Source organism: Sus scrofa, chromosome 2, assembly GCF_054392235.1.
Source record: "Sus scrofa isolate SSC_HxYL_T2T_F1_AM1 chromosome 2, Sscrofa_HxYL_maternal_Yorkshire_Landrace_v2.0, whole genome shotgun sequence".
Classification (NCBI taxonomy): domain Eukaryota; kingdom Metazoa; phylum Chordata; class Mammalia; order Artiodactyla; family Suidae; genus Sus; species Sus scrofa.
Genome location: NC_139384.1, coordinates 7,088,999 through 7,103,146, shown reverse-complemented (window position 1 = coordinate 7,103,146; position 14,148 = coordinate 7,088,999). Strand labels below are relative to the sequence as shown.

The 14,148-nt window shown below is 52.0% G+C and overlaps 1 protein-coding gene across 2 annotated transcripts; it reads left to right on the top strand.

Annotated features, from left to right (window-relative positions):
- The first annotated feature begins 786 nt into the window (after positions 1 to 786).
- On the top strand, positions 787 to 14,014 carry VPS51 (VPS51 subunit of GARP complex). Of its 2 annotated transcripts, none has more exons than XM_003122565.6 (10): positions 787 to 1,093; positions 1,553 to 1,682; positions 10,101 to 10,247; positions 10,328 to 10,547; positions 10,628 to 11,345; positions 11,735 to 11,950; positions 12,134 to 12,352; positions 12,789 to 12,910; positions 12,998 to 13,085; positions 13,633 to 14,014. In XM_003122565.6, the coding sequence occupies exons 1-10, from the start codon at positions 869 to 871 to the stop codon at positions 13,891 to 13,893; spliced, it is 2,346 nt and encodes a 781-aa protein (XP_003122613.2). In that variant the 5' UTR covers positions 787 to 868; the 3' UTR covers positions 13,894 to 14,014. The 2 variants fall into 2 exon arrangements, with proteins under 2 accessions (XP_003122613.2, XP_005660771.1); XM_005660714.4 differs by lacking the exon at positions 787 to 1,093 and adding an exon at positions 1,129 to 1,395.
- Positions 14,015 to 14,148: the final 134 nt, after the last annotated feature.

The following is a 14,148-nucleotide window of genomic DNA, read 5'->3' as shown; positions in this document are numbered from 1 at the left end:
TAATATTTCAAGGACCACACTGATGAAGCCTTTTTCTCCTTTTTCATCCATTCAAACTCGGCATGTCTCAATCTGTACTCTAAGTCGTTCCCTATCTTCAGCTCTTCACCTAGGTGAGCTGTAACTTTGTTCAAAGAAAACCTGAGAATTATCTTCACCATCTCCACCCAACCCCTCACTTAGCACATTCCATCAGTCACTTAAGGTTTGCCAAGTGTGTCTTCTAAGCACAGTATAATGGGAGTTCTCAAATTCAAGTGCACCAGAACTACTTCAGGACTTAAAAGAGAGAGAGAAGCTAGAGCTGAAGGGAGTCCGCTTCTCAAGGTGCTGCTACGGGTAATTCTGAAGCCATTCTGATGCACATCAGAGGACCAGGCCATGCAAAACGCTGCGCTAGAGGCACTGTGCCTGCATTTAATCCTCGTACCTCCCTTGCGAAATAAGTACCCCAATATTAGGAATCCGGGGGAAACTGAAACTGCTGCTCCCGTAACAAGGTAGTGGCAGAATGCCAGGCATAAGCTCTCTGGCTCCACGGCCCGCGCTCTGTCCACCGAGTCTAGGGACGTATTGCGTGGGCTCTTGCCTGCGAGGGTGCGGGGTTGGAAGCCACAAGCCGCCCTCCTTCTGGGAGGACAGTTCCACAAAATCCTTACGCCTGAGAAGCTGGGGGAACCAGGGCTCTCAGGAACCCCTAGCTTGGGGAGGAAGAATGCGGGGTGGGAACTCTAGTCTCGAAGGACTCAGGGCTGCGGGGGGACGTTTCACCTGAAGGACTGCCTCGTTGCAGCAACTCTATGGCTCCCGGAAGTGCCTCCTCCCGGTCCCCTGCCCAGCCTCACGCCCGTGGGCTGCAGTTGGAGCCATGGCGGCGGCAGCCGCTGGGCCTGGGCCGGGGTCTGGACCTGGGGGCTCCCCGGAGGGGCCCGAGGCGGACGCTCCGGAGCGTCGGCGGAAGGCGCACGGGATGCTGAAACTTTACTACGGCCTTTCAGAGGGTGAGGCGGCGGGGCGCCCCGTGGGGCCGGACCCCCTGGACCCGACAGACCTCAATGGGGCGCACTTCGACCCGGAAGTGTATCTGGACAAGGTGTGTGTATGGGGGAGGGAGGGGGACAGGCCCTCGATATACTGCACCCCCAGATGAGGGGAGCAGAGGTTCATAAAAGCAGGACGACCCTGGGCCGGGCAGTAGGGGCAGAGCTGGAGGATAAGAGGGCGTGGGGAAACTCGTACTGGCCTGAGATGGTGCGAAGTCTGAGGTCTCCTGGACCGATGTTCGAACAGACCCGAGATACGGGGCGTGGCCCTGGCGCCGACAGGCGTAGAACTGGTCCGTGACAGCATCTGAGGATTTCAAACGCTGACACATTCCTAATAGAGTCCAACCTGGTAATTCCCGAGCTATGCTACTTGTAGGCTCCTTACCTGAGAGCCCTGACAGGGTTGAGATCAGAGTTTTCTTGCACCGAAAGCCTACCAGTTAGGGGCAAGGCTGGAGGACATGGGTGCCCCCTGTCCTGAACACTAACCACCCGATTTCTTCCAGCTGCGTAGAGAATGCCCACTGGCCCAGCTGATGGACAGTGAGACCGATATGGTGCGGCAGATCCGGGCTCTAGACAGCGACATGCAGACCCTGGTGTATGAGAACTACAACAAGTTCATCTCAGCCACAGGTGATTCTCCTACTGGGACACACTCCACACAGTCCCATATTCCCCAGTTCCTCCTTTGTTGGGGAAGCCAGATTCCAGTCCTGCCCTGACATTAATCCACTCTCACGCCTCTCTCTCAGAGCCTTTGTGGTTTGATGACGAGTCATCAAATAGTATTAACTGTTCTCAGAGGGTTGTTTTGGGGACCAAAGAAAAGAAAGGACAAATGAAATTTTTAAAAGAAACGAATTTATCTGAAGCACTTAGAATTTCCAACAGTAAGGACGGCTCAGTAATGATTAGTTTCTCTCATTAGTGGTAGCTTTGTTCGCTGATTCAGGTCTGTCTTGAACATGAGCTTATCACTCTTTCTCTCTCACTTTTTTTTCCCCTTTTCTTCCTTTTTCTCTCTATTTCATTCCTTCCTTGCCCTTTCCCTCTTTCCCCTTGCTTTCTCTTTTTTCAATGAAGCGAAGAGACAGAAAGTGTATGACAGTAACACACAAAGATCATATAAAGGGGTTTTGCCCCTTCTTCCCCCTTTATTCTCTACTCAAGACAGTGCTAGACAATGTTCAGCTGTCATCCACACTAGCTTCTGTCCTGTGTTGAAGAAACGCACTCTTCAGTTCTCTGTAATAATTTTGGACCCGCATGTCCTTGGTCCTATGGATCTGCCTGCAGTTTATAGGAATGTTCCGGGAACCTCTGGCACTCGTTCTGACAATTCTTATTCTGCTACTGTCACAGCAGTGGGTGTAGTAACACATAATCGCTGTTCTTTGATCTGATTTGAAGCAGGTTCAATGAGCAGGTGCCCCTCTATATGTTAATACCAGCATCAAACAGCAAGAAATCATGATTTCTATGCTGAGAAATTTCTCCCAGGAATTCTGAATAAGTGAACGCACAAATAAAAGTAGTAATAAGTGCTATGAGCAAATGTAGAGCAAGAGGAAAAGATAATGTGTTGGGGGGGAGGTCTGTCTTTAGATAGGGTAAGTATGAGAAGGCCCCTCTGAGGTGGTGACGTTTGAGCAAGGCTTTGATGAGGAGGAGCCAGCCATGAGGAGGAGGATTTGGGGGAGGAAACAGCAGGAGCAAAAGTTCTCAAGAGAGCATGTCTGGTGTATGGAGAGTGCAGCAGGGAGTTGAGGGAGGAGGCGGGTGGTGGTGACTGGGGTGGAGGGGCCGCTTCTGGAGGGACTTGGAGGTGGGATGAGGATCCTGCTCTTTACTCTGAGTGAGATCATCACTGAGGGAGGATGAAACGCCTCGTGAACTTCCAAGCCTTTTTATGATCATCATCTTGGGAGCCTTCTGGTACCTTAGCTTCTGTCTTTTGCCTTAGCTCTGCTCTTTTTTTTCCAGGGAGGTCTTTTTTTTTTTTTTAGGGCTGCACCCATGGCATATGGAGGTTCCCAGGCTAGGGGTTGAATGGGAGCTGTAGCCGCTGACCTACACCATAGCCACAGCAACGCCGGATCCGAGGCGCATCTGAGGCCTACACCACAGCTCACGGCAACACCAGATCCTTAACCCACTGAGTGAGGCCAAGGATCAAACCTGTGTCCTCATGGATACTAATCAGATTCATTTCCGCTGAGTCACTTTGAGAACTCCCCTTTGCTCCGCTCTTACTCAGTTTTTAACTGCCTGGCACTGTCCGTGCTAGGTGCATTAATTCATTGTGAACCGACAACACAATCATCATTTATCCAAAAAAAAAAAAAAAAAAAAAAATGCAAGCAACTCCAACCAGTAACCCCAAAGAGTAGTATAGATGTTTCATCTTATGTGACTTTATTTTTTAGTAACCTTCCTCTCTGTGGATTCTGAGAGAGGTGAATGGTCTTGTCCCATAGCCTGTGTTGCTAACATAAAATGTTCATTTTGTGATTGATGGTCTATCTCTTCATGTAACTTTAAAAAAAACCGAACACCTTTTATTCGCCCCAGAGGCATTAGCTTTGAGAGTTCTTCTTGTGCATTTTTTTCCTTTGATTTTCTCTGCTATTTTTTTTATTGGAACTTTTGTATCTGTTCCTCTTTATTTTCCTTGTCATTGTCATTGATGTTTTTCTCCTCACTTTGTCCTTCCTGCTGTTTCCCCAAGTTGGGTTGCTGCCCCAATCCCGCTCAGAGAACATTCCCCCAGTCCAGGAGCTCACACAGGCCAAGTGTGGGTGTGCAAAAGCTCACAAGTGACTGCTCTTAGCTATTGCCAGATTCTTTGCCACACACAAAAATGACCTGTTTTTGCACAGCCATCAGCAAATAGGAAAGTAACTCCATATTCCCTGGCCGATACTAAGTTACCAAAATTTTCAATCTTTGGCAGTCGGAGAGGTAAAAAGTAGTATCTGTATAGTTTGTTTCTTTTCGGTCTTTTTTTGTCTCTTTAGGGCCACACCCATGGCATACATAGGTTCCCAAGCCAGGGATCCAATTGGAGCTGCAGCCACCGGCCTACACCACAGACACAGCAACGCCAGATCCAAGCCTTGTCTGTGACCTACACCAAAGCTCATGGCAATGCCAGATCCTTAACCCACTGAGCAAAGCCAGGGATCAAACTCATGTCCTCATGGATGCTAGTCAGGTTCACTAACTGTGTAGTTTTAATTGAATTTCTCTTGTGAGTGAGGTTGAACATTTTTTGTATGCTGAAGAGCTGTTTCAAGAGTTCCTTGGTGACCCGGTGGGTTAAGGATCCAGTGTGGTCACTGCCGTGGCTTGGGTTGCTGCTGTGGTGGAGGTTCCCTAGTCCAGGAACTTCCGCATGCCACGGGTGTGGCCAAAAAAGAACTGGTTGATAATCCTTGTCTGCGACATGCTTTTCTTTTTTCTTTCTTTCTTTTTTTTGTCTTTTTAGGGCCGCACTCGCGGCATATGGAGGTTCCCAGGCTAGGGGTCTAGTCGGAGCTATAGCTGTTGGCCCATTCCACAGCCACAGCAATGCCAGATCTGAGCCATGTCTGTGACCTATACCACAGCTCACAGCAACACTGGATCCTTAACCCACTGAGAAAGGCCAGGAATTGAACCTGCAGCCTCATGGTTCCTAGTCAGATTTGTTTCCACTGCGCCGTGACGGGAACTCTTGCGACATCCTTTTCGTGTCTGTTCATGTACTTTTCCTATTTTTCTATAGAGCTGTTCTTTTTCATAATTATTTATGAGTTCTTCACATACTAAGGAGAGTAGCCCTGTATGTTAGGACTTGCAGTTCTTAAGTTTGTTTTGATTTAGCTCATGGTGGTTTTTGTTGTTCAAACAAATTTATTAATCTCTTCTTTGATAGCTTCTGAGTTTGCGATGTTTTTTTTTTTTATTTTTTATTTTTTATTTTTTTTGTCTTTTGTAGGGCCACACCCACAGCATATGGAGGTTCCCAGGCTAGGGGTCTAATTGGAGCCGTAGCTGCCGGCCTACGCCAGAGCCACAGCAATGCAGGATCCAAGCCAACTCTGCAACCTACACCACATCTTAGTATGTGAAGAACTCACAACAACGCCAGATCCTTAGCCCCTGAGCAAGGCCAGGCATCAAACCCGCAACTTCATGGTTCCTAGTCGGATTCGTTAATCACTGAGCCACGACGGGAACTCTGCGATGTTTCTAGGCAAGACCTTTTCCATCCCTAGTGTTAATTTAAAATTCTCCCCAGGAGTTCCCGTCATGGTGCAGTGGTTGACGGATCCGACTGGGAACCATGAGGTTGCAGGTTTGATCCCTGCCCTTGCTCAGTGGGTTAAGGATCCGGCGTTGCCGTGAGCTGTGGTGTAGGTTGCAGATGTGGCTTGGATCCCGTGTTGCTGTGGCTCTGGCGTAGGCCGGCAGCTACAGCTCCAATTCAACCCCTAGCTTGGGAACCTCAAGGGAGCAGCCCAATAAAAAGCAAAAAGACCAAAAAAAAAGAAAAAAAGAAAAAAAAAGAAAAAAATTCTCCCCGATTTTCTTCAGGTACTTTTGTGATCTCGTTTTGTTTTATTTTTTTGGCTGCACGTGTGGCATGTAGATGTTCCCAGGCCAGGGCCTGAACCTGCACCACAGCGGCAGCCTGGGCCACAGCAGTGACAATGCTGGATCCTTATCCCGCTGAGCCATCAGGGAACTCCTGTGATTGCATTTTGAAATCACATTTAAACTTTGATCCATCTGCTTTGTATATGTTATAAAGTATGAGGTCTGCTTTCAACTGTATTTTTATTTCAAATGGCTTTCTAATTGTCCCAGCACTATTGAATAATTCATCTTTTCCCCAATGACTTGAAATGTTACTTGATTTTAATGGGAATGCTTCTAGCATTGCCTCAGTAAATAAACTGCTGGTGTCCAGAGGTTAGGGAAATACTCAGTTGTTCATATTTTATTCAGAGTTTTTTTTTAAAATGAGGAATAGATGTTGAATTGTTTTTCTTCTATTAATATGGTGAATTATTATCAAGGTCCTTTAATACTGAACCATCCTTGCATTTCTGAAATAAAAACCACTTGGACATATTTGTCAATTATTCTTTTAATACATCACTGGATTCTGTTTGCTTATTTATCTGTGTATCTCCATGTAGTTATTTAATTAATGTGTCTGTGCACCTCAGTTCATAAGATGTGAATGTATCATTTTCATTTTTGAGCTATTTTTGTCATGTTTTCATGTTACTGTTATGTTTCTTCCACAAAGTTAATGTGAAAGGTTTTCCAGTTTTCTCTGCTTGCATACTGCTTACACAGAGCTTTGGAATGAGCTGTCCTTCAGAGCCATGGCAGTGTGCCATGACAACCACTGGCCTGGCACCTTTATGAGGGGGAACAAAATTTTCCTTTGACAGCATTCTCAATTCTGTTTGTGTTTTCTTGTTCTTCTGGAATCTATTTAGGTAAATTCTATTTTTGTGGCAAATGATCTACTTGATCTAGGTTTTCAATTTACTTTCTTTTTCTTGCTTTCTTCCTTCCTTCCTTTTTTTTTTTTTTTTTTTCCCACCCCTCAGTATATGGAAGTTCCCAGGCCAGGGATGGAATCTGATCTGCAGCTGCAACTTACGCCACAGCTGCAGCAGCGGTGGCTCCTTAACTCACTGTGCCACAGTGGGAACTCTGTTTTTCAATTTCTTTCCATGGAATTGAGCTAAGTTGTATCCTGTTGAGTTTTTTATTTCTGTATACTTGTGATTATTTCTTCCCTTATTTCTTATTTTGTGTGTTTTCCCCCATTTAAAAATTAGGGTAGGGAGTTCTCTGATGGCCTAGCAGGTTGAGGCTCCTGTGTTGTCACCACTGTAGTTCTGGTTGCTGCTGTGCAGTGTAAGTTCAGTCCCTGGCCCAGGAATTCCCACATACTGCCTGTGTGGCAACAAAGAAAAAAAAAAATACAAAAAAACCCAAGAGAGAACCCAAAATAAACATTGCAATTCTCATTAAAAAAAAAAAAAAAGGGAGTTCCCGTCGTGGCACAGTGGTTAACGAATCCGACTAGGAACCATGAGGCTGCGGGTTCGATCCCTGCCCTTGCTCAGTGGGTTAACGATCCGGCGTTGCCGTGAGCTGTGGTGTAGGTTGCAGACGCGGCTCGGATCCCGCGTTGCTGTGGCTCTGGCGTAGGCCGGTGGCTACAGCTCCGATTAGACCCCTAGCCTGGGAACCTCCATATGCCGCGGGAGCGGCCCAAGAAGTAGCAACAACAACAACAACAATAACAACAACAACAACAAAAAAAAAAAGACAAAAAAAAAAAATTAGGGTAGCTTGCAGTGTTCCCATCATCACTCAGTGGAAACAAATTTGACTAGTATCTATGAGGACTTGGGTTTGATTCCTGGCCTTGCTCAGTGGGTTAAGGATCTGGCATTGCCATGAGCTGTGGTGTAGGTCGAAGACGTGGCTAGGATCTGGCATTGCTGTGGCTGTGGCATAGGCCAGAGGCTACAGTTCCCGATCGACCCCTAGCCTGGGAACCTCCATATGCTGCAGGTACAGCCCTAAAAAACAAAAAACAAAAACAAACAAACAAACAAAAGGACACACACATACACACTGGCACCACCCTACACCACAGCTCACAGCAATGCTGGATCCTTAACCCACTGAGTGAGGCCAGGGATTGAACCAGCAACCTCATGGTTCCTAGTCAGGTTCATTTCCACTACGCCTCGATGGGAACTCCCATTCTTTGCTTTCTTTTGATTTTTTTTGTAGTGCTTTTTTTGAGTTATTGATTTGAATGTTTAATTTATTACTACTATAAGGATTTAAGATTGATTTCCTCTGAACATTATTTTAGTAATATCCTATAGATTCTTACAGTGTTTTCATTGTTATCTTTACATATACTGAAATTTCAGGGTTTTTTTTTTTTCCTTTTCGCTTTCTAGGGCTGTACCTGCAACACATGGAAGTTCCCAAGCTAGGGTTTGAATCGGCTGTAGCTGCCAGCCTACACCACAGCCACAGCAACATGGGACCTGAGCCACATCTGCGACCTACACAGCTCAGGGTTTTTTTTTGTGTGTGTGTGTGTGTGTGTGTGTGTGTGTGTGTGTGTTTGGTTATCCCAGGCTCATGGAGTTCCCATGCCAGGGATCAGATCCAAACCGCAGTTTCGACCTATGCCACAGCTGCAGCAATGCCCAGGATCAAACCTGTGTCCCCACACTCGAGAGATGTTGCTGATCCTGTTGCACCACAGTAACTCGGAAATTTCAGTTTTGATTTCCCTTCTGATCCAGTAGTTGGTAAGAATGAGGGTTTTCTCTAAATAACGGGATCTCTTTATTTCCTAGGTTTGGGAATCTCCAGGTTCATTGCCTTGTGATCAGAGAATGCTTTTGGACCGTTTCAGTTTCTTTTCTTTTTTTTCTTTTTTTTTTTTTGGCTTTTTGGCTTTTTAGGGCCGCTCCCGTGGCATATGGATGTTCCCAGGCTAGGGGTCTAATCGGAGCTGTAGCTGCCGACCACAGCCACAGCCACAGCCACGCAGGATATGAGCCGCATCTGCGACATACACCACAGCTCACAGCAACGCCGGATCCTTAACCCGCTGAGCAAGGCCAGGGATCAAACCCGCCTGGCCTTGCTCATGGTTCCTAGTCGGATTCGTTAACCACTGAGCCACGACGGGAACTCCTCAGTTTCTTTTCTTCCATAAATTTATTGAGATTTCCTCTGTGACCTAATACATAGTAAGGTTTGGGTGATTTTAGGGAATCCCGAGAAGACTAAATCAAGTAGGTCTGCCATATTCATTATGTGATTTAGGTCTTCTGTAGCTTCATTTCGTTTTCGTCCATTTGCTGTGTCATGGGTCGGTAGGAGTGGATTAGTCTCCTACCGTAGGTGTGTTTCTGCTTCGTCCTCATGGCTCTCCTTATTGATGGTGAGTTCAGGGGAGGCGTGAGGGAAAGCAGTTGGGAAATGTTAGTAGTAGTTGGACAAGAGATGACGGTGGCTTGGCAAGAAAATGCTGGCGGTAGACCTTACACAGCCTGCCGGACTGAACGGAGGGGTAAAGGGGAGATGAGAGTCAAAGATGACTCCTCAGAAATGGCCACGAGCCAAAATGGGAAAAATCAGCAGAGGAGCAGGTTTGGGGAAAGTCAAGAGTGTTTGTTTTTTGCTTTTTAGGGCCGCACCCACAGCATACAGAGGTTCCCAGGCTAGGGGTCAAATGGGAGCTACAGCTGCCGGCCTACGCCGCAGTCACAGCAACACAGGATCCAAGCCACATCTGCGGCCTACACCACAGCTCACGGCAATGTCAGATCCTTAAACTCTGAGTGAGGCCAGGGATCAAACCCGCAACCCCATGGTTCCTAGTTGGATTTGTTTCTGCTGCACCACAATGGGAACTCATCAGCTATAATTTTTTAGAAAGTATTAACCAAAAAATAAAATAGAAGCGTTAGGGGGCCAGGCCCTGAGGCTCCTGAGTTGGAAGGAAGAACAGCCTCGTGAGGCAGGTTTCTGTCAGGACAAAAGGGAAAAGACCCTTCGGATTAGGTCACCATGTTCCAGAAGGCAGAGTGAAAGGGGTTGGGGGGGGGGTGGGATAGAGATAAGGGTGGACAAGTATTTATTGTCTGCCCCCTGTCAAGCAGGGTTCTGGGCATGGAGAATGCCACTGGGAAGGAGCAGACAGGTCCCTGCCGAGTGCTCTCTGCCCTCCTTTGGATCTGGGCTTCCTGGGCCGTCTCCCCCTGCCCTGGGGCTAGGGGCACACAGAGTGTGCAGTGACACTCACCCCCATTTGTAGTAACCAAGCCCCACCTCAGCCCTTTCGAAGCTCCGACTCATCAGAGTGACCGTGGAGGAGGAGCCCAGGCGCATTTAGGAAGGGGGCGAGTGCGAGAGAAGGCATTTGGACCTTGTCTCAAGCTGAGGGTTCCGCCTGCGACCCTGGTCACCTGCCTTTCCCTGTCCCGCGCCCGTGCCTCCTAGACACCATCCGCAAGATGAAGAACGATTTCCGGAAGATGGAGGACGAGATGGACCGGCTGGCCACCAACATGGCAGTGATCACGGACTTCAGCGCGCGCATCAGTGCCACGCTGCAGGACCGCCACGAGCGCATCACCAAGCTGGCAGGTGGGCCGCGCCCCAGAGCTGGTGCGAAATGGACCACCCTCTGGGCCTTGGGGCTTACACCACCTCCCCCTGCCCCCCAGGGGTCCACGCGCTGCTCCGGAAGCTGCAGTTCCTCTTCGAGCTGCCCTCACGCCTCACCAAGTGCGTCGAGCTGGGCGCCTACGGGCAGGCGGTGCGCTACCAGGGCCGCGCGCGGGCCGTGCTGCAGCAGTACCAGCACCTGCCCTCGTTCCGCGCCATCCAGGACGACTGCCAGGTCATCACGGCTCGCCTGGCCCAGCAGCTCCGGCAGCGCTTCAGGTGCGGGCTCTGGGCCCTCATGCCACCCCCGCCCCCCGAAATCTGTCTTCCCGCCCTTCACCTCCATCTCCCTCCCGCAGGGAGGGCGGCTCCGGCGCCCCGGAGCAGGCGGAGTGCGTGGAGCTGCTGCTGGCCCTGGGCGAGCCCGCGGAGGAGCTGTGCGAGGAGTTCCTGGCGCACGCCCGCGGGCGGCTGGAGGAGGAGCTGAGCGCCCTGGAGGCGGAGCTGGGGCCCTCCCCTCCGGCCCCCGACGTGTTAGAGTTCACTGACCGCGGCGGCAGCGGCTTCGTGGGTGGCCTCTGCCAGGTGGCTGCGGCCTACCAGGAGCTCTTTGCGGCCCAGGGCCCAGCGGGTGCCGAGAAGCTGGCAGCCTTTGCCCGGGAGTTGGGCAGCCGCTACTTTGCTCTGGTGGAGCGGCGGCTGGCGCAGGAGCAGGGTGGCAGCGATAACTCCCTGCTGGTGCGGGCGCTGGATCGCTTTCACCGGCGTTTGCGGGCACCCGGGGCCCTGCTGGCCGCTGCGGGGCTGGCGGAGGCCGCCACAGAGATCGTGGAGCGAGTGGCGCGCGAACGCCTGGGCCACCACCTGCAGAGCCTGCAGGCTGCCTTCCTGGGCTGCCTGACCGATGTGCGGCAGGCGCTGGCCGCGCCTCGAATTGCTGGGAAGGAAGGCCCCGGCCTGGCTGAGTTGCTGGCCAATGTGGCCACCTCCATCCTGAGCCACATAAAGGCTTCGCTGGCCTCCGTGCACCTCTTCACTGCCAAGGAGGTGTCCTTCTCCAACAAGCCCTACTTCCGGGTACGGCCTTTCCCTAGGCGTTCTTTTTTTGTTGTTTCCTTTTCTGGACATGCCCTTGTTCATCCTGCATGTGGGTTGGCAGCTCCCAGGGCACACACTCCTTGGCCCAGGAAGTCCAGATGTGGTTTCAGGCTGTCTTGAGGAAGTCTGGCACCGCCTGGAGGGGTGGGGAAGGCTCTGAGGGCATCTGCAAGCAGGGTCCCCAGTGCTGGCTTTGCCCCCCTTCACTCCCTCCGAGCAGGGAGCCTCTCCGGGGTACCTGAATTCAGGGTGGGTCTCCCCCTTGGAGAGAGGCCAGGGCTTTGAGGGTCCCAGGCGAAGGCCACTCACTAGCAGCCCCTGCCTGCAGGAGGGGACCTGCTGTGTATCTGGGCCCCTCCTCCTCACAGGGCGAGTTCTGCAGCCAGGGCGTCCGGGAGGGCCTCATCGTGGGCTTCATCCGCTCCATGTGCCAGACGGCTCAGAGCTTCTGTGACAGCCCCGGGGAGAAGGGGGGTGCCACGCCACCTGCCCTGCTCCTGCTGCTCTCCCGCCTCTGTCTGGACTACGAGACAGCCACCATCTCCTACATCCTCACCCTCACTGATGAACAGTTCCTGGTGCAGGTGAACTAGCTCATCGCAGGGAGGGGGGTGGTGCAAGGAACGCAGGCGACAGGACAGTGCCCTCATGGTCAGGGCTGCCGATTCCCAACTCAGCCTCCCCCCCTGCCCAGCTCCTGGTGGACAGTGGCCCCTGAGCTGCCCCCAGTACCCACTGCTGGTCTGTCCTCTGCATCCCTGGCTCAGGACCAGTCTCCAGTGACACCTGTGAGCACACTGTGTGCAGAGGCCAGGGAGACGGCGCGGCGGCTGCTGACTCACTACGTGAAGGTGCAGGGCCTGGTCATATCGCAGATGCTGCGCAAGAGTGTGGAGACGCGGGACTGGCTCAGTAGCCTGGAGCCTCGGAACGTGCGTGCTGTCATGAAGCGGGTGGTGGAGGACACGACAGCTATCGACGTGCAGGTGCTGCCCCGGGCTGGCCAGGGGAGCCCTAATGTGAGCTGGGGCTGCTGGGAGAACAGCCCTCTGAGGATGGAGACAGGAGCGGCCAGGCTGTGCCTGCATCTGTGGCCTCCTTCCTCCTCAGCACCCCCATTTCACCCAGGAGGAAGTTGAGGCCAGAGTCACCCAGGAAATCAGGGCAGGGTTGGCACTGAAGAGTGGGCCTCAGTTACTAACTCCTATGTCCCACCTTTGCCCTACTCCACTGACTGATTCTGTAAATAGTGACTGGGTACCAGCTAGGTGCAGGCCTTGGCTTTTTTTTTTTTTTTTGTAACAGATGTGATTCTTGTAACAAGTGAGAGTGTAACTTGGGATATCCTCTTGCCCAGGGCACCTGGTGGGCGGGATGTTGCCCATGCCCCGGCCTCCTTGCAGTTCCTCTTTCTGCCACCAGGTGGGGCTCCTGTATGAAGAGGGTGTTCGCAAGGCCCAGAGCAGTGACTCCAGCAAGAGGACCTTCTCGGTTTATAGCAGCTCTCGACAGCAGGGACGCTATGCACCCAGCTATACACCCAGGTCTGGCTGGTCAGGATAGTTCCGGGGGTGGACAAAGCAGGACTGGGGTGCAGGGTCGGCTCTGATTACTTTTCTCCCTCCATCCAGTGCCCCAATGGACACCAACCTCTTGAGCAACATCCAGAAGCTGTTCTCTGAACGTATTGACGTGTTCAGCCCTGTGGAGTTCAATAAGGTCCGAAGTCCCCAGTGGCCTTGCCTTCCCAGGGTCCCTTGGGAGGTTTGGCTGAAGCCCAGGGAGTCCTAGGACACTGTCCCCCCAGGATCTGTTTCTGAGAGATGTTTCTAGGAATGAGTGGTCAGTCATCCAGAGCCCCACCATCAGCATCTGATAGCCCTCTGCCTGACCTTGCTGTGCCTTCCGCCCGCATCTGGGTGACGGTCGAGCATACCTCCTTGGCCCTTGCCCTTGTCCCCACCGTCATCCTGGGTCCTCTTCGGGGAGGGCCGTGGTCTCTGCCCCAACCCGGCCCATGCAGGGACCTGGTGTTCTCCCTCTACGTAAGCCTTCCTGCTCCCCGTGTCAGTGCTGACCCCCGTCTCTGCCTGGACTTCTGCCCCCCCTCCACCCCCCAGCCAGGTCCGCTCCCCTCCACGTGATGGTGCCAATGTTTATTGTCCCTCCCTCTTGCCTGGGTCCTGCCCAGAAAGTGGATGCCCTTCCTCTGATCCAGTAGCCCTCCCCCAAACCTGCTGTTGTGCATCTGTGTCCCTGCCTGCAGGTGTCAGTGCTGACCGGCATCATCAAGATCAGCCTGAAGACGCTGCTAGAATGTGTGCGGCTGCGCACCTTTGGGCGCTTCGGGCTGCAGCAGGTGCAGGTGGACTGCCACTTCCTGCAGCTCTACCTGTGGCGCTTTGTGGCCGATGAGGAGCTTGTGCACCTGCTGCTGGATGAAGTGGTGGCCTCAGCTGCCTTGCGCTGCCCAGACCCAGTGCCCATGGAACCCAGTGTCGTTGAGGTCATCTGTGAGCGAGGCTAGGCCTGGTGGTGGCCATACGCCCACTTGCGAGGTCGCCCCACACGCATTCCCTGGCCTCCCGCCCCAGCGGCTCTTCCCCTCAGGCCTCAAGACCTGCCTAATAAAGACGTGTTGTCTCTGCCTCCTCCCTGTCTTTGGCGGGGGTGGGGGTGGAGCTGTGAGCCGGCTGTGGAGGCACTCGCGTCGTTCTCGCCCCCGAGAGCTGATTGGCTGGCCTGCTGGGCCCAGGATGGGCCGGGGGCGGGTCCACTTAAA

Bases quoted from the DNA above. Each gene is read 5' to 3' on its own strand.
- VPS51 (XM_003122565.6), top strand. From the start codon at position 869: ATGGCGGCGGCAGCCGCTGGGCCTGGGCCGGGGTCTGGACCTGGGGGC. The intron at 11,951-12,133 runs GTGAACTAGCTC...TCCCTGGCTCAG, and splicing joins ATGAACAGTTCCTGGTGCAG to GACCAGTCTCCAGTGACACC. The intron at 12,911-12,997 runs GTCTGGCTGGTC...CCCTCCATCCAG, and splicing joins GCACCCAGCTATACACCCAG to TGCCCCAATGGACACCAACC.